Here is an 18305-nt window from a genome sequence, read left to right on the forward strand (position 1 = left end):
ATTAACTGAAAACTAAAGCATTTTAGATGCTTTTATGCTGTGAAATTTTTCATTGAAGCAAGCATGCAGGCATTCTCAACCCATCAAGTATGATTTCGCTCTAGTTGTGCAATACGACAAAGACCTGTCTTCCCAGCACTGCTGTACTTTTAGTTTCCTGAAGCAAGTCACCATAACTGTAATTCAATTCCAAGTATTTTTTTAATTTAAACTTAAAATCAACTTAAAGAAGGAAACGAGCTGTGCATCTTTCCATCTCTCTGTATGCTTTTATAAAATCTGTAGTTTGTTTCACTGGAGGTTTGGTGCAAAGGAGGAAGGTGAAACCAGAATATTTGCTCTCATGTGAGGCCCCCACCCCGCTGGATTCAGTAGTGCAACTGAGGCAGAGGTTAACACAGGTGAGAACTGCCCTGCCATTTTTTTCATGGTTTTTCTGTGTTTTTTCCTCTTTAAACCTCTACCTCTAGCATTTCAAAGTTTGGGTTTGGGCATAAATTAGGATCTTTTAGGGGGCGGTTAATGTCAAGGTGCATTCATACACGATATGCCCCATTTTAGTTTGTAGCCTTTATAAATTTGGGGGCTTGCAAGGAATTCTACATTAGCCGCCTGAGGTGAACTTAGAAATCTGTGTGCAGTGCCTAACAAGATAATACAGCCAAGAAGGAAGTTGGGCAGGGTGTGGGAGGAGGGAGGTAGATTGCCTTGAACTAAAAGGGAAGCTCTTTTTCTTTCTCTGAGACAAGAATAAATTAGGGAAAATAAGCAAGTGTGTACACATTAGTTCAATCTGCATTCTCACAAGGCTTTTCAGTCTCTGGTCCATGGACCTGCAGTGGTCTGCGTGTTCCATTCAGGTGGCCAGCCAAAACATTGTGAAGCAGTTGAGAATATCCATGCTTGGCCCTGCAGTTGAATTACATATGTGCATTTGTTTGCAAAACAGCAGCAAAACGTTTATGAAATGGTCTACCTTCAAGCAGTTTCAGGTCCACAAAAAAGCAAGCAAACAAAAAACTCTACTGCCATGCCAGATTGGTCCATGTTATTCTTCATATCACCATTGCAACTGTCTTGCTAGAAAAAAAAATAGTTGCAATGGCATGCAAAGCAATGTTCAGCATAGATCAATTTGACTTGGATTTTATTTGGGTTTGTAGAATCCAGCTACCTTGTTGCAGAATGTTTATTTTGCTTGCATGAAATAAGCACCGATCAGACAAAGTCGGTTGCCCCATTTCTGTACATCGTGTGAAACATGGTGCATAAGGTCATGCCTGCTCCTGTATTGTGTGCAAGTGTGAACATTGGCTTTGTGCCAAAGCTTATGAGCACTGTACTATCCACACTCCTACAAGAGGGTTTGTCATGCAGCATCTGCTTTGCAATATGCAAGGTCTGTATGTGTCCTGGGGTGATGTCAGTGCCAGATCCTCCTGTGCAATGTTCTGGTTTCCAAACAGGGAAATGTACATCAGGATCCGTCCTTCCACTTCCTGCCATCTCCGAGCAGCAAAGCTGGCTTAGCTGTGTACAGTGGCTGCTCAAGGCCAATCAATGATGCAATAAATGAAATTTTCTCACATTAAAGAGATGGTGACAAAGAAGAAAGGCTGAAGTATAGGGGGCCATTTAACTTAGAAAGATTACTCGTTGTGATGACCTCTTCTCCATGAGTTGTGGGGAGAGGGAGGGAGGGAGGAGCTAAGCACCTTCTTCCATAGTGCTAAAGCTCAAGATTTCATAATAAAATTGACTTTAAGTTCAAGAACAAAAACTCCTTCTGAACACTACTTACTGTATGGTATTCTGTTTTGCAAAACGTGGTCGCAGCCATGAGCTTAGATGGATTTTAAAGGGAATCAGGAACATTCACAGCGGAGAGGTCTGTTGAAAGCTATTAGCCATGCTAGCTAAAAGGAGCTTCTATTTCCAAAGACAATATGCCACTGAATAGTAGGACAGGCTTCCTGATTCTTTGTTGATGCAACTTGTGCCAACCTCATAGCCTACCCTGGTGCTTTGGGGTTTCCTAGACAACCATGCTCCCTATTGGCCCTCTCCTTTGCCTCCACCTACTGTTGTTTGGTGGTTTCCTAGGTTTAAGGGAACAACCCGTAGCCCCTAGAGAATATCTGTAGGGCCACAGAATTCCTCAGATTCCCAGATCGGAAGTTGGAGATAGTACACCAACCTTGAAGGAGGGAGCATTCTTCATGTTAAAAGGTTGAGCAAATTCTCCTAAGGCTCAGTTACTGGCAATAAGAACTAGTATTTTAGCCCTGCCCCTTTTGCCTTTCAGGCCCACCTACCACTGAAACGTTGAGCACAAGTGCTTCTCTGAAATGGAATTGAGTCCTTAGGCTGAAACAGGTTGAACACTGGAGACATTAAGAGCTACTGTGTGAGACGAGGTTGAAAGCATATCTAACAGAGCATCCCATTTCCCAAAATGGCCTGTTTCTCCTAAACCATGTAAAGTTAGCATGGACAAAACAGAAGTGGAATGCAAGTCAGAGGACAGGGCTGAACGTTTTCAGCAATCCCATGAGCAATTAGTTGTCCTGCATCTTCAGAACCTCAGTCTTCATTTATGGCTAGATATTCATGGGAAATGTCTGCTCAGACTTCCTGATGGGGAGAGTGAGGCAGCTTTATTTCCTTATTGCCTCTTTCCATGACAGGTAGGAAAAGAATACCCCATGCATGAGAAGCAAATGCTTACCAATTTGTTTAACATTCAGATCATGCCAGTAAGGTGTCCTAGGACACAAATTGGACTCTTTTAATGGAGAGATCTGAGCAGAAGGATGGTCCTTTCTTTCCTTAATGAACTTTTCTTAGGAAGAGAGAGAGGGGGAGAGGGAGAGGGAGAAGGAGAAGTGGTGGGGAGACACAGGAGATTTACGACTGAAGGTATGTTGGGTCCTCTGTAAAATTCTATGAATGAGGCAAAGTGAGTAGACAATAAAAGCTTCATCTGGAAGCATCCAGAAAGACAGATTTTGTGTGTGTGTGCATGTGCGTGCGTGCATACACACACAGAGTATTGCACAGTTTTGTGGACATACTTTCGGCTGTTCAGAATGTCCAGGCACAATGAAGGAAAAACTTTTCAGCCCCACCACTTTCTAACCGGTGCACCATCAAACAACTTGTTCTCTTCCTGCTTTTGCTTTCATTTTTACATTGATTCTGGAACAAATTCTCTTTCATATTAGCACCAATAAGAGGCAAGGATTCAATCAGAACTCAACTGCTGAATAGAATTGGGGCAATTGGTTGTGATGTAAGAGGTGACAGCTGATCTAGAAAGCTCCTTCTTCCATGCCATTCTGGGTTATAACCTGTACGGATGCATTTTCTAGATTTGAAAAAGGCTCTCTGAAGGGCAGTAGTCAGCAGGTGCCAGTTAAAAGATTCTCAGGGAGCAGGTGACAGCCTGAAGCCCTGGAAAGCTGTTGTGGGTTAAGAGTATGCCACATTGGACCATGTGGACCTACATGCTGACTGAGTATAAGGCAGCTCTCTAAGTTCCTATTAGAATTGGCCTGTTCTGCGGCTACACCATCTCACTTCCTCCCTGAAAACAATTTTATTGCCATACTTTGCTAAGTATTGCTACCTGGTGCTCAGGAAATGGTACAGTGAAGTACAAAACAGTAAAGGCTGAACACAGCACCAAACTGCATGGAGTCATTTCTCACCTTTTAAAAAAAAACTAAGGTGCAACTGATGAGTTTGCAGCAGATCTGCAGATGGGGTGGGGTGGAGGAGTTTCTTAAATCTTTCCCCTTTGACAGCTTTTCCACTAAACTTGCCCTTTTCAGCTGCACTTTATCCCACAAGGGAAATATACCATAAAGTTGTTTACGTTATGCTCAGCTTTGGCAAGACTGATGGGTAGTGAGGGGATTTTTAATTTGCTTGTGTGCTATAATCTTTTCCACTTTTTGATTGTAAGTCAGTCAGTATAGAAGAAACAGCAGTAACAACATGAACGATAGCTAGGTCACATTAGAAATATACCTGCTCACCAGGATGCATATGTTGTCTTGTGCACCAGATCCATCAGACTTGAGTTTGATTTTCATGCTGACTCTCTAAACTCTCAATTTGGGCCACTCCCCTCCCATGGCAACCCAGGTGTGTCACTTCTCCAATTCAGACCTCCTTTCAATCCTTTCTCTATTCCTTGTTCAGTTGTGTTGCAACCTCAATAGATGTGGAAAACCCACAGCACCCCTGTGCTTAGCTCTTTTCGGGTTGAACCATGCTGTGTCCGGTATGCCAGAATCGGGTTTTGCCCTGCGTCCAGTGCCAACATCTTAGCGGTGCTCTCTATGGAACTAATATAGAGCGTTAACGAAGAGCAGCAAGACTTACGTTTGACAGTGCTACGCGATTCCTGGAATCCAGCTGGCTCTGAACCCCAGCCCAAGGATTCACATTCACGCTCCGCCCCTTGCCCATGCCTGGCACCTGTGCCAGCACCTCCTCTTCCCTTCTCTGCCAGCCAGCACATCTTCCACAGCCCCACACTGCGCTTACGTCCATCCTCCAGGGTCTGGTACACCCAGTTGGGGGTGAAGGCAGCAGCGTTGTTGAGGATAAGGGAGACCAGAGCTACCAACACAGCTGTAGCTACCAGTTTCTGGACAGTCATATCTGACTGTCACCCACTGCTGGCAGCCACTCTTTGTTGAAGATCCAAGAGTCCCAGTCAGCTGCAGTACATTGAATTAGGACTGCAGATGGAAGGCTGGTGCAGGATGATGTTATGAATGGCTAGAGAACATCACCATTCATTCTCAAAGTCAACTCCTGGGCTGTTTCTGATCACACACAAAAAACTGCAAGACCCAGAGGAGAAATCCACACAAAACAGGGATTGCACAGAAAGTGCAAAGCTGGAACTTCCAGAATGTGGTCTTCCCAGGTGGAGCCTTACCCACCTTCCTGCATTTTCAACAGAGCCGAGCTGGTGAAGAGATGAAAGACAAGGAGGTGCATTCTTTCTTAGACCAAGTTTGCAAAATTGTTGATTTAGGAAACGTTGCGTCCTTGGACAGCTAAGACTAAGATCCCTGCGAATGTGGCAAGGCACCTCAACCTTCCGGAGCACAGCCGTGAGAGGCGACTGAGACCCACATATGGGTTAGGCAGCGAAAGCTCTGCACTCGTTTTGCGACTGCCCAAACTCAGAAAATCCCACAGACACAGTAGAATTTCATTCTCAATGCCAAAGCGAATTCTGAGCAAAAATGCACACGTATCCCCGAGGAGCCTGGGAAGGCTGATGTATTCCAAAGAAATCTGCTCTGCTGCTCCTGTTCTTCTACAAATGCCAGAGCCGTGCGCGGCAGAAGCAGGAAAGCGGAATCTCTGCTGCAAGGAAGTTTTTCCCTCCTATCTCTCAATGGAGAGGAAATGGTTGTTTTTGTGGCTGGTTTTGGTGAGCCTCAGGGCGTAGCCGACTGCAACAAACAGCCACTGCCACAGCAGTCTGATGTGAACAGGATGTGTTTCCTGAAAGGAAAGGACTAAGAGAGACTTCTAAAGTTGCAGTCTCTTTTTCTTTCCCCCGCCAACCCCCAGTCCTCCCACCTCATTCCAGTATCCTCCTTGCTCCCTCCCCTGCTTCCCAGAAAAATGTAATCAGTTCAGTGATGCTGTATTAGCAGGATTAGTTATTTGGGTATTGCACCAAAGGGCCTCCTGGGGTATCTTGGATGAGGATGAGTGTCCGCTTCAACTGTTGAGACTTGAGCCAACCTCCATTCGGGAAAAGTACTGTTTTTCAGGGACTGGAAATGCATTAGCCTCTTCCCAAGGAAAAAGGAATCTAATTCTGACATTTCATCCAGCACAAACAAAGAGGCTTTTAAAAAAATGAATATTGATGGCAAAAATGATCAGAAGCACTTGCACTAGTTTTGTAGATGAGAGGTTGCTCTTGTAGAGTCATTCTTCCAGAAACAAATGTTGTGTCCCGCCATGTTCATGGACACACTCCGAGAGGAAATGATCCTGCTTGCAGTGCAAAAATCAACCATATTGATGAGCCCAAAAATAGTCAAGCAGCTCTTCCCATTCTGCACAGTCTTTTAATACAGTGGCTCCTATCTTCACTTGCAAATATTAGTTCACTTTATTTCACTTTTAATTATACCACACTTTTTGGTGTCCATGTTTTAAATGCAGCTGATGCTCCAAATTGTAAAACTATCCACAGTCTTTGATAAAACAGCAATAAAATGGTCCCCCACCCCCGCCTCAACCAGAAAGCAGCATTAAAAAGGATAAAGGCAGAAATATTCAAAAAAGCAATACAGCAATCGAAGCATCCAAAAATAGCCAGTAAAGCCTAAACAATTCAATCAATAAATAAATCAAGATACAACTGGTTTCCCTCATCCTTTGTCACAGCTGCCCTATACACACCACCAAATATATTGGTAACACTAATATCTTACACTCATTATATAACACTCACAGTATTGTCCTGAGACTTCTGTGAGAGGACAGGATAAAAAGCTTTTAATACATACATCCATACAATTTAAAATAAAGCTGTACCAGGTGACTGCATCTGGAAATCAAGATGAATTCTGCATTTATGAAGTTTAACAATTCATTGTCTTTCAAGTCTTAAATATTTTTGTTTTGGCTACCTGTTCAACCAAAGTCACAATCATTTTTCTTAAGCTGTAAATGTTCTCAGTTTCTCTTAAAAAAACAACACCTGTTTCTCTCCATCCTTTCCCGTTATAAAAACCATATAGAAAAGGCACATATGCAGTGGAATAAGCTTGGAAAGAGGTAAAGCATTAAATTGGTTTGGCTGTCATTCTTCTTGTCAGGAAATTGAGGGCAATTACAAATTTCCAACAGAGAATCCTGAGTATCTTCACCAAGCTACAGTTCACAGGACTCTTGATAGCTAAACTGGTATAAAATAACGTTGCAATGTGAAAATGCCATAGCCTGCCTTTGTCTGCACAGTTTTGATCCTGTAGCACTGAACTGAAGTGGTATACAGCAAGTCGACATGCTATCTACTGATCTTTTGTTACGTATTATCTAAGTGTGTAAACCTATATTAAGGGAGGTGTTGTATAGTGACTTCCCTCCATGAAGTTAATAGATGCCAAAGTGTTGTGGAACTACATGGGTGACATAGGCACCCATGGTTGTTCTGCGACAGCTTCCTCCTCTAATTTCCAGCTGGCCTTCATGGAGGCCAAGCAAACCAAAGAGACCCAGAAGCAAGGCCTGCTGGGGACTTGAGCACCACCCTTTTTCTTCTTCTGCCCATGGAGGTAGGAGGGAGAGGGTATTCATCTGTCAGCCCATTGGGAACCATTCTTTGTCCATGACCTGGCCTTCAGCATGACTTTCTGTTTTTACTCAGGAAACCTTCAAGTCTGTTTCAGTCGTGCCATTATCCAGCATGGCTCTCATCCTGCTAGGGACCCGACAGGATGGGACTCTTCCTTCTCTAGTTCCTGTCTCCTCCTGTGGAGGGAAACAGGTGGGGTGGGGTACCAAGTTGTTTGTACTGTTTGACTTTGGTGTTGGTACATTTAGATATTCCCTTTTTAAAATGAGAACACTGAAATTAGTCATCAGGCCTTCCAGATGCTCTGGTTTGCCTGGGGTATTTTTGTATATGCAGCTATCCCCCAGACAAAGTCAGTCCAATGAGTGTTTTCCATCACAGAGGGAATCTGTATTTATTAGCAGTCAAAGCACTGATCCAACTTGCTGTTAAAAGGCAATAGTTGCTTGCTTATCAGCACAGGGATGTTTAGCTGAGTTGTTGCCAGTTGCTTGTTTCTAAGATACATAGTTGATGAAAAATAATGGTGGATTTGGGTGATCTGGATCAGCAAGATATTTTGTGGGCAAGATATACATAATGGAAAACGCTAATGACACGAAATCAGATGAAACTGATGAAAAGGCACCCATCATTTTGTGATACCTTTAGATGTGCTAAATATTCGTTCACACAGCAACTCTTTGAAGCAGGCAACAAGAACTCCCATTTTATAGATGGAAACTGAGACCGGGAGATCATAAGGTAAATCATATAAATGGCTAGGTGTGTGCCCCTTTAAATGAGGGAAGAAAGATTGTGATCCATCACCTCTCCCCTGCTGCATCTGGTCTTCATTAGGACTGTGAGCTCTGGCTGATGAACTACAGATGTGAAATAGTGGTCCAAAGATAAACTCAGGAAATTCTTGGAGTCTGGTGTGGGGGATGGGTTGGTTGTTGCTTGACATTTTTTTTACCCCTGGGAGACAGCTTAATATTTAGTGGGAAAAGCAGCAGCCTTTGATGACTAAGATGACAAAAGCAGCAATCTTTGGTAGAGGCATTCCATGAGATTTCATTCAAAGTCAGGACAAGATGGTGGATTGCAATCCTGATTTACCTGTGCTTAGAATAATTCCTCAAAATCAGTGAAACTTATGTTAGTCATTATAAACTTTTCTCAGGGCTTTCAGTCGGTCAGCATGACAAAGTCTGGATCCGGCACAGTGTGTTCCACATCTCCACTCCATTGATTTTTTTCCCCATTCCCTTAGATTGCAAACCTAAGCACATTTGCTAGAGCATGAATCCTTCTGAACTTGGTGGATTGCCTTCTGAATAAATATGCATGGGAACGTGCTGTTAACTGCATGCACATTTTGCGCATCTGGATGGTAGCCTGCTGCTGGGTGAACTAGAGGTGCTAGGGATTGAAGGCGGGGGGGGAGGGGGACCTGCATACAAAGCAGGTGCTCTTTCATTGAGCCATAATCCTTCCCACGGCAGCTGAATTTCTCATATATTTCTTTTGCAAAGTGAATACAAAAACGTTGGGAAAAGCAGTGTACAAATCCACCTAGAGCCTTACTTACAGGAATGAAATTGACGTCTTCCAACAAGCTAAGCAGCTGTAGCCAAAAGGCCGGATCCCACCACCAGATTTGGTTACAGTGACAAACAACATCCCACCTTGACAGGTGGGAACAGATTGTGTTCATATAGGAACCTAAGTCTGAGGGGCCAGATCTGACCTTCCTGGGGTCCCAGCCCATTCTTCCAGGTGTCCTTTGATGGCATCCTCCTGTCCTGACCTGTCCTCCCCTCCCTTGCAACTCAGGTTTTGATTGTTTCCCAGTTGTAGTACAGACATCTCCATCCCATTTTAAAAGTTTGAAATGCCTCTGCCAAGGCTTGTGTACTGGCAATTCGAGCTTTAATCTAAAATGCCCTGGTATTTTTTGTATTTTGACCTTGCCCTGTTTGTCTCGTGCTCACTACAGGAACTTGTCTGATACTGGATCTGGCCCTCATACTGAAAGGGGTGTAACACTCCTGTGTTAAGTGGCCTTTTGCTATAATCAATGGTGTTTCACCGTGTCTTAGAAAAATCCCAGAATAATGTTAACCCTGAAGGAGGCCACACAGTCCCATCGCTAATGCACTGCGTAGCATTCTTAGGTTCGGGTCATCCTGTACAAAAGATAACGCTTCCTGTGTCGTGGCCATGCTCTTCTTGTCTCCTGCAGTGAAGCTGTCTGGGAGAACATGGCTCGTATGTGTGTGAAGACTCAACGGCTGGATGTCGCCAAAGTTTGCTTGGGGAACATGGGTCATGCTCGAGGAGCCAAGGCACTAAGGGAGGCGGAACTAGAGCCGGAGCAGGAGGCGCAGGTTGCCATGCTGGCCGTTCAGCTGGGCATGCTGGTAGGTAGGACGCCTTTTACCAGAGCAGCCCTCTTCCGCTTCATGTTAAGTGATCCAAGAAGTCTAGAACAAAGCTGCTTTGCTTTGTTGGAGGGACCCTCCCAAACAGAAGACTCCGTTAGAGGATCTACAAATAAGACGACGGCATAAAGGTGGTTCATCTGGTTGTGGGCACTCTTATACTCTCAGCTGGAAAGTGGGGAATGAAAAGGGAGAGGCAGGGACATGGGACTATTTGCATGGCATCTGTGGAAGCTCTTTTGCTGAAGCATATGATAGAAAAAGTAAGAATTAGACCAAGGGTCCGTCTACGCGTAGCCAAGCACACACAGTGGTCAGCGTCTAAGAGATTCTTCCAGGGCACCCACAGCTAGAATATGATGGCTTTTCCCCTTCTTCAGAAACTGGCACTCAGATGTACACTGAGCAAGAAGATTTTGCTCTGCTCTCATGTCCAATAGCCATTAGTAGACCTGTTCTCCTCTATGAGTTTGTCTAACCCTCTTTAAAGTAAGCTGAGCCAGGGGCCATTGGCGCAGTCTGTGGCAATGAATTACATTGATTAACTGCTTTGCATGAAGCCATCATTTCTTTTGGGAGCTTCATTTGTGCCACGGCTTAGCTGGGCTTCACCATTTACTTCCGCTTTGATTCTAGGGCTTCATTTGTCATATATGAACTATTGATGAAAAAAGTGGTGTTGGGGGGGTGTACCCTCGGCTCACCAAACTTAGCCCTGCATCACTGAAATTAGAGTCTGGGGCGTGACTTCAGATAAGGTTTGCACTTCAGCACATCTTAGCTTAGTGCCAAAGCCCAGGAGAATGCCCTCCCCCCCTTAGTTCTTTCTGTGCGAAGACCCACCTCAGAAGTTGGGAGGGGTGGAGGGATGTGCCATCCTGACAATATTTGATCTTGTTGGACCAAGAATTGCTGAGCAGAGAAGAACTTGGCCAAAGCTTAGAAGAATTTGCCCATCTCTGATTAGTCGGTGACCAAAAGTGCACCGCAGAGGCATTGCAGAAAGATGTTGATTTGCTTTTGGAAAAGAAGCTGCATTTGACAGGTCAAAGTGAACTCCACCCATAGCCCCCCCCCCCCCCCCCCCCCCCCCCGGTGCACTTGGTGTGTTCTATCAATGTTTCTGCTAGTCCTATAGTTTGAATTCCCCCACCCACGCTTGTCAGCCAGCATCCAGATCTGTGGAGCTCTTGTGCTGTGTTAAAAGTCCAAGGCCTGCTCTAGGGCGGCAGCACTTCCCAGCTCCGATTCCTTTCTGCTAGGAAATTGGTTCAAAGATATCAGTGGCTTTTTCAGCCTGTTGAACTGGAGCAGTTTCCTAGAGCAACAGGCCTCCCATGTGGACACCGCCTCCTTTACAAAGTGACCTGGAGGTCGGATTGCTTAGTGCTTTCCTTGTTTCTATTTAAACATCCTGTCTCAGTCATAATGCTTCTATTCTGGGCTGCATAGCAAAGACTTAGTTGGTTCTTCAAATTCCTGTTTTAATTAACCCTTCCTACAGAGCAATATTGGGCAGTATGAGACTGTACAATTGCCCTTCTCAAAAATCCACATTCTTACCGTTGAAGCCACATAACCAGACCAATCTTCTAGATTGCTGTTTCTGCAGTATTGAAAACAACGGACTTGGACACTGGTTCTTACTTATACATTTCTTTTAATGATCAGCTGGAAGGGAAACAATGCAGAGAAGAGACACCAAAAGTTTTTGGCCTCTCAGCAGTCAGTCTCTGCTTCCCTTCTGTCCCTCAGCTGCAGCCTGGTGGAATGGCTGTTACTGAATGACAGATGGGAGGAGGAGGACCAAGATAGAGCGGCCTTCTCAGCCGGGTACACTGAGCAGCCCTTCTTCCCTTCTTGGCATGTGTTCTTCCCAAAGAAGTTGCTCTGAATCATGTATTCAATAAGCACTCATGTTTATTCGGATCTTGTTGATCTCTTATTGTTGCATATTTCTCTCATGTGCTTTTGCTTTGCTTTCTGTACAGTCAAAGCATCCTTCTATAAAAATCTATCCAAAATGGCATGCATTCAAAGCAGTTTTCACATGCACCTGTCTGATCCCCTTTCCAGGAAGATGCTGAGCGGCTGTACAAGCAGTGCAAACGCTATGATCTCTTGAACAAGTTCTACCAGGCCTCAGACCAGTGGCAGAAAGCCATCGAAGTAGCTGAGGCTCATGATCGAGTCCACCTACGCACCACCTGCTACAACTACGCCAAGCACTTGGAAGCCACAGGCAGTCGCAGTCTTGCACTCTCCTAGTAAGTGTGAGCTGGACCCCAGACCCAGCTCTAAGGATTCGTGCAAAAGATTGCTCTTTCACCACTTCAGACTTCCTATGTAGGGGCAACCCTCTTTTTCAAAACAGCATCTCTCACTGTCCAAAGTCTTATCAAAATGATTTTTGGAAAGGTGGTCTTTGTTATAGTGAAAGCTGAGACCATACTCCCGTGCAGTTCATGTGTAAATTATTCTGTTATCCCAGCCTTGCACGTAGACTAGGAGTCACAGAAGTGTTGGTGTACTGCAGAATTTAAACAGAGGAAATGATATATTGTGGAGGTGGATCAGGGAAGGAGGAAAAAAGCATTCCATTAGTAGATCAGTGCCAGTGGGGGATTTCCCCAAAAGCCCGTACTGGCTTCATAGGAGGCAGGTAGGCGTCTTAGATCCTCTGCAGGAAGAGGAAGCATTAAATTAGCACTCTGCTACTGCTGCAGTCCCCTCCTGATCCATTCCTTAGCTTAAGTTCAATGTGTTTTTATAACCTGCATGTTAAATACATAGACCCATTTAACGTCACATCTAAGTCCACTTAAGTCTCTTTCCATCAACTGCATTTGTCTTTGTAACGATATTTGTAACCTTTTTGCTCGGAAGATTTTCTGGTTGAGTACTGACTTGAGGACAAATACCCTTCTTGCAGGCTGTTTCTAAATCATATTTTTACTGTAATTAAGTGTTTGCCACTCAATTATTTGCATGTCTGTTGAAGTTTGCTACACGTCATATGAGCTATTGCTGCTCCTAGGTGCTGAAAAGCTGAATAAAATACACACTTTTCCCTTAGCCTCCTCCTCCTGACATACTGTTCTTTTGTACAGTTATGAGAAGTCGGACACTCACAAGTTTGAGGTGCCTCGAATGCTTTCAGAAGATTTGCAAGCTTTGGAATCTTATGTCAACAAGATGAAAGATAAGTGAGTGTTGGCCTCCCCACTCCTTCCAGGAAGAGCCCTGCTCCAAATGCCAATGCCCCTGTGATGGCAAGAGTGACAGCGGGGACTCATTTATCAGCTGCATGGTCAAAATATATTGGGCAATTGTGCCCATCTTCTTCCCAACAAGGGAAGACCTGCCTGGCACCAAATGTACATAATATCAATGCCTGCAGATAGTTCTCCACTTGGTTCTGGCATCCTTCCCTTCTGTCGTGCCTTTTAGCTTGTAAGCCTGATGCCAGAACCATTGTCTTGCATGCATTTCTGTGCCAGCACCTGCGAGTCCCTGAGCTAAAACTTGTGTATAAAAAGCTGGATGAAAAGGATTGGACAGCTTGGCTGGTTTGTTTAAGACATATTACCCTTACGGTGTTACGCCATTCCATAGCCAGCAACTCTGCTAAGTGGTCTTCTGATTTCTCATACCCTACGGAATGCCAGAAGCCTGCTGGACAGAGACTCTGATTATAAAACACACATTTGGCTGTCTGCTCGCTCTACCCGAATGTAGTGCTAGAACTGCTTTATCTCATATGAAGCAGGCCATGCCCCACTCGGGCACCGACATCCCCACCAGCCTTGACCACTGAATCAAGGGGTGATGACTATATCTGGGTCATGTATAGCATGGAGCAGTAAAATGGCAAGCAGGCTCTGAAATGTCTTAACTTTGGCGTGAACCCCTCCTTGTAGATCCCACTTCTCTGAAACTTCCTTGGTCGTAGATACATCTCAGCTTCAGAAGTTGGGGGGCAGATAAACTGACAGATGCCTCAATGCATGAGGATGACAGGTAGTTTTCATCTTAAACCAGCCTTTTCCAGCTGGTGGCCTTCAGAAGCATTTGGACCACAACTCCAGAATTCCCATCCAGCAGAGCCATTGAATGGGAATTCTGGGTGCTGTAGTCCAAATGTGTCTGAAGGCACAAGGTTGGGGAAGACTGAATAGTCTTAAACTATTCTATTACAGAAAACTAAGTGTCCTGATTTGTATTGGGTTTGCTTATTTTTCTTATTGGGATTGCTTATCCTAATCCTAAACATCCAGACAGAGGCAAATCGCACCTCATGATTCTCTGAATTGAGCTGAATTATGTTAGGCTTGCAGTCTTATGGACTACAGGAAGAATGGTAAAACACAAAAATGTATATGGGAAACTGAGAGGTTATGAAGCAAAAGAAGGAAGCGGTGCAATGGATAATCATTACTCCTAACCAAAATAGCCAATAGGGAGGAATCATGGAAGCTATAGACCAGTGATGATGAACCATTTAGGGACCAACTGCAACCCAAAACCCACTTATTTATCGCAAAGTGCCAACACTGCAATAAAACCTGAAAACAGAGGTTTTAGTTTAGAAAAAAACACCTTGCAGCCTGTTCAAGAAAATACACACACCCACACCCACACCCTTGGCAGTGCACTGACCGGCCATGCAAAAGCTCGGATGAGTCGCGGCTAATGAGTCGTGGCTTGTGATGTCATTGCCTGGCACCACGACTCCTTTCCGAGCATGCGCATGGCCCCTCTATGCGCTGTTATCCGATGCTCGGCTGCTGGGGTGATGGTGGGGTGACTTGGCTCACGTGCCGACAGAGAGGGCTCTCCACTGCTATAGACCAAAATATCAGAATCCAAGAAGTTGCCTACACTATGTCCAGACCAGCTTTTTCCTACCTATGGCATAACTTCCAGCATTGCTGACCATACTGATGGGAGAGGAAGTCCCAAATGTCCAGAGGGTACCAGCTTGGGGAAAGCTGGTCTAGGCCCAGAATCTATTAAGAACTGCATTTTTCCAAACAAATCTACCTGGTTCATTAATATCTTCCTTGAGATCTCTGCTCCATGTTCTCCATGATTTGAACTGTGGCTGATGGTTATTCAGGACAGGGCCTTCCCTGTAGTGGAACCTGAGATTACAGAACTGCATGTCAAGGAAGATTTATCCCCATTTCTTCCATGACTGGTATTTTGACACCTGGCAAAGGTTAGGGTTAGGGTATTTGAGTTAAGCTTAAAGGTTAATGGTTAACTTTAAAACTTCTCGGTTCTGCTTGTTTTTTATGCTTAATTGACAGTGACTGCTAATAGAGTTTTCTAATATTTTTTCTGAATTTAGTGATGACTCTTTCCTATAGTAGAATGTAGCTAGCTGCTTCAGGGAGTTTTATTGGAGCGATTTATTCAAAACAGCGCTCTGTGCACTTCGGTGTATAGTCATGCCGGCCACATGACCATGGAGACTGCGGACAAACGCTGGCTCCCTCGGCTGGGAAACGGAGATGAGCACCGTCCCCTAGAGTCAGGCATGAGTGGACTTCACGTCAAGGGGAAACCTTTACCTTTACCTTTATTCAAATACAATTGATTGAGAAATGCTTTATTGTTACCCTTTTCCAGGGACTTATGGAAGTGGTGGGCGCAGTACCTGGAAGGTCAGGCTGACATGGAAGCTGCCTTCAGATATTATGAACTAGCCCAGGATTATTTTTCTATGGTCCGTATTCACTGTTTCCTAGGTAACATCCAGAAGGTAAGCTTGTTTCTTCCTAAGTTTCCCCAGCAAAGGCAGCCCTTTTATAGCATAGCCCAGTTTCTCTCTCGTTTCATTTTAGGCGGCTGAGATAGCCAATGCAACCGGTAACTGGGCAGCTTCATATCATGTCGCCCGTCAGTATGAGAGCCATGACGACATCAAGCAAGCCGTGCACTTCTACACCAGAGCCCAGGCGTTTAACAATGCTATTCGGTTGTGTAAGGTAGGCAGCATTTGCTTTGCTGCATCCTTTAATAACACTTGTTGTTGTTGTTAGTCGCAAAGTCGTGTCCGATCCACCAAGACCCGTGGACAACCTTCCTCCAGGCCTCCCTGTCCTCCACCATCCCCCAGAGTCCACTTAAGCTCACGCCGACTGCTTCAGTGACCCCATCCAGCCACCTCATCCTCTGCCCTCCCCTTCCCCTTTTGCCCTCAATCATTCCCAGCATCAGGCTCTTCTCCAGGGAGTCCTTCCTTCTCATTAGGTGGCCAGAGTATGAGAGTTTCATCTTCAGGATCTGGCCTTCTAAAGAGCAGTCAGGGTTGATCTCCTCTAGGACTGACCGGTTTGATCGCCCTGCAGTCCAAGGGACTCGTAGGGGTCTCCTCCAGCACCACAATTCAAAGGCCTCAATCCCTTCAGCGCTCAGCCTTCCTTATGGTCCAGCTTTCACAGCCATACATTGCAACTGGGAAAAACCACAGCCTTGACTATACACACTTTTGTCGGCAGGGTGATGCCTCTGCGTTTTAGGATGCTGTCTAGATTTGCCATAGCTTTCCTCCCAAGGAGCAAGCATCTTTTAATTTCTTGGCTGCAGTCCTCATCTGTGGTGATCTTGGAGCCCAGGAAAAAAAAATCTGTCACTAATATTTATTTATTTATTTATTTATTTATTTATTTATTTAACCATTTTTATGCCGCCCCATTCGCCGAAGCCTCAGGGCGGCTTACAAATATAATATAACAACACTATCATAGCACTATACCTCGGAGAACTGACTTGGAGGGTGCTACAATTTAAAGGAGAAAAAACCGAAACTCAGAGATTCCAAACAGCAAATGCAAATCCCCACTACTTTCCTTCTGGTGCTTTCGGATTCTTTCAGCTTGTTTAACCTGTGGATCTGGACAGAACTCTTGAACGTGTGCGGTTGTTCTGCTCATATCTTTGATTAAAGTACTAGCAAACTGACCTGAATTTTAACATGATAGAACAGACCTTAATTTGATACAGGACAGCTGTTAGAGCTTCCCAAGGAAGGCGTCTGCCTATGCCATTCCTCTGAGGGAGGGCTGCCCCGCAGCAGGGAGTGGGCAGGCTGGTGGGTCGCCATCTAACTCTGTTCTTAGACTGTTCCTCGCTGGCTTCAAATTGTATTGACTGAAAAGCTGGTCACTGGTATTGGTACTTTAAGCATCCAACACACTGACCATTTTATATCACTTAACATTGATTAGTGCATTTTAAAAGTGGAATAGCTTTCAGATTATAACCCCTAGGGCCCTTTTGGACTCTACTGAGTTTCAAGTATCTTGTTTTCATGGCCTTGGTACTATGGCTCTGACAGACAGACATGCATCCTCTTTCATTATTGGAGCTTGGTGGCTGCGACAGGCAGAGAATTGCTTTTTTCCTCACAACCACAACCACCCTTGCTGCCTATGCTGAGCAAAGGTGCTTTTCTGGCAGTGGAGGCAAACATCTGTGTCCTTTGTAACCAATGGCCTGCAAACATTCTTTGGTCTCCTACAAAACAGATGTTCTTTACCAGCTATCATTGTAAAAAATTATTATTTCTCAAGTATGATTTGATGGTATGTGATGCAGTCCTCTTGCTGAAGCTGAGCGGGTCTGGGTGCCCAAATGGGAAAGCATCTCAGAAGCTCTTGAGTTCCACAGAGGAAAGAGGGGACATCTGTGTAATAAATGAGTATCATGTAAAATGTCTTAACTGCCCATCCACCAAAATGCCCAGGATTTTTTGATCTACCATCAAGGAAGATGGAATTTATCTCAAGTACATTTGCTGGTTTCATGCTTCTGCTCCCAATTCAGGAGTGTATTATGGCTACCAAAGATATGTGTTGAGAGAGAACTGCAGTGATAAGAGGGCATTACAAGTTTTCACAGGAAGAAATTTATTGTCAAAAAGCTAACCACTGTTTTTAAAAGTGTTTAAGCATTTGCATAACCTTTTGAAAGCAATACAAGATGGTTCTGTAGCACCAGTGAGGGCTTTGGAACTCTAAATATGTGGAGTTAAATAGTAAAAGTATGTGGAGTTTAAATATATAAAATAGTAACCAAGCAATGTTACTATGCTTTTTAAAAGACAGTGGCTACTATGAAAATGTTTAGACGTTTTCTTCTGATGCTGCCATCTCTACCTGTCATTATAAGCAGCGCTCAGGGAAGGGAGGCTCTGGAAAGCAGCCAGGACTAACGTTGACTTGAAGGTGCTTCTTAATATTTGGAACAGGAGAACAACCTGGATGACCAGCTGATGAACCTGGCTCTCCTCAGTTCACCAGAAGACATGATCGAAGCTGCACGCTATTACGAAGGGAAGGGCGAACAAATGGACAGGGCAGTGATGCTGTACCACAAGGTGAGCAAAGGGATTTCCAAGGTGGAAAAGGGATTTCGGCACCTCCGAGTCAGACTTCCTTGGCCAGGGGATGGAGGTGGGCAAAGTATCTAAATTCTGCCCTGTGCAACTGGGAATTCTTCTCTCCGTTCTCCATTATTCTGTGTGC

At 44.6% G+C, this 18305-nt stretch overlaps 2 protein-coding genes across 4 annotated transcripts in view; one reads left to right on the top strand and one right to left on the bottom strand.

The window, feature by feature from the left end:
* TMEM204 (transmembrane protein 204) overlaps positions 1-5502 on the bottom strand; it is a 44549-nt gene extending 39047 nt beyond the window's left edge. Inside the window, exon 1 of the mRNA XM_044433130.1 lies at positions 4390-5502. Within this exon, the coding sequence (XP_044289065.1) occupies positions 4390-4669 (280 nt within the window). The 5' untranslated portion in view covers positions 4670-5502. The remainder of the gene's footprint in view (positions 1-4389) is intronic.
* Positions 1-18305, top strand: part of IFT140 (intraflagellar transport 140) — a 116155-nt gene that overhangs the window by 92413 nt on the left and 5437 nt on the right. For 2 of the 3 annotated variants that reach the window (XM_044433125.1, XM_044433126.1), the window contains exons 19-24: positions 9573-9750; positions 11848-12038; positions 12882-12977; positions 15406-15538; positions 15621-15764; positions 18029-18157. In XM_044433125.1, the coding sequence (XP_044289060.1) occupies positions 9573-9750; positions 11848-12038; positions 12882-12977; positions 15406-15538; positions 15621-15764; positions 18029-18157 (871 nt within the window). The remainder of the gene's footprint in view (positions 1-9572; positions 9751-11847; positions 12039-12881; positions 12978-15405; positions 15539-15620; positions 15765-18028; positions 18158-18305) is intronic. The other variant, XM_044433127.1, reaches the window with a different exon arrangement.

This window comes from Varanus komodoensis, unplaced genomic scaffold (assembly GCF_004798865.1).
Source record: "Varanus komodoensis strain SLA01 unplaced genomic scaffold, ASM479886v1 scaffold26, whole genome shotgun sequence".
In the NCBI taxonomy this organism is placed as follows: domain Eukaryota; kingdom Metazoa; phylum Chordata; class Lepidosauria; order Squamata; family Varanidae; genus Varanus; species Varanus komodoensis.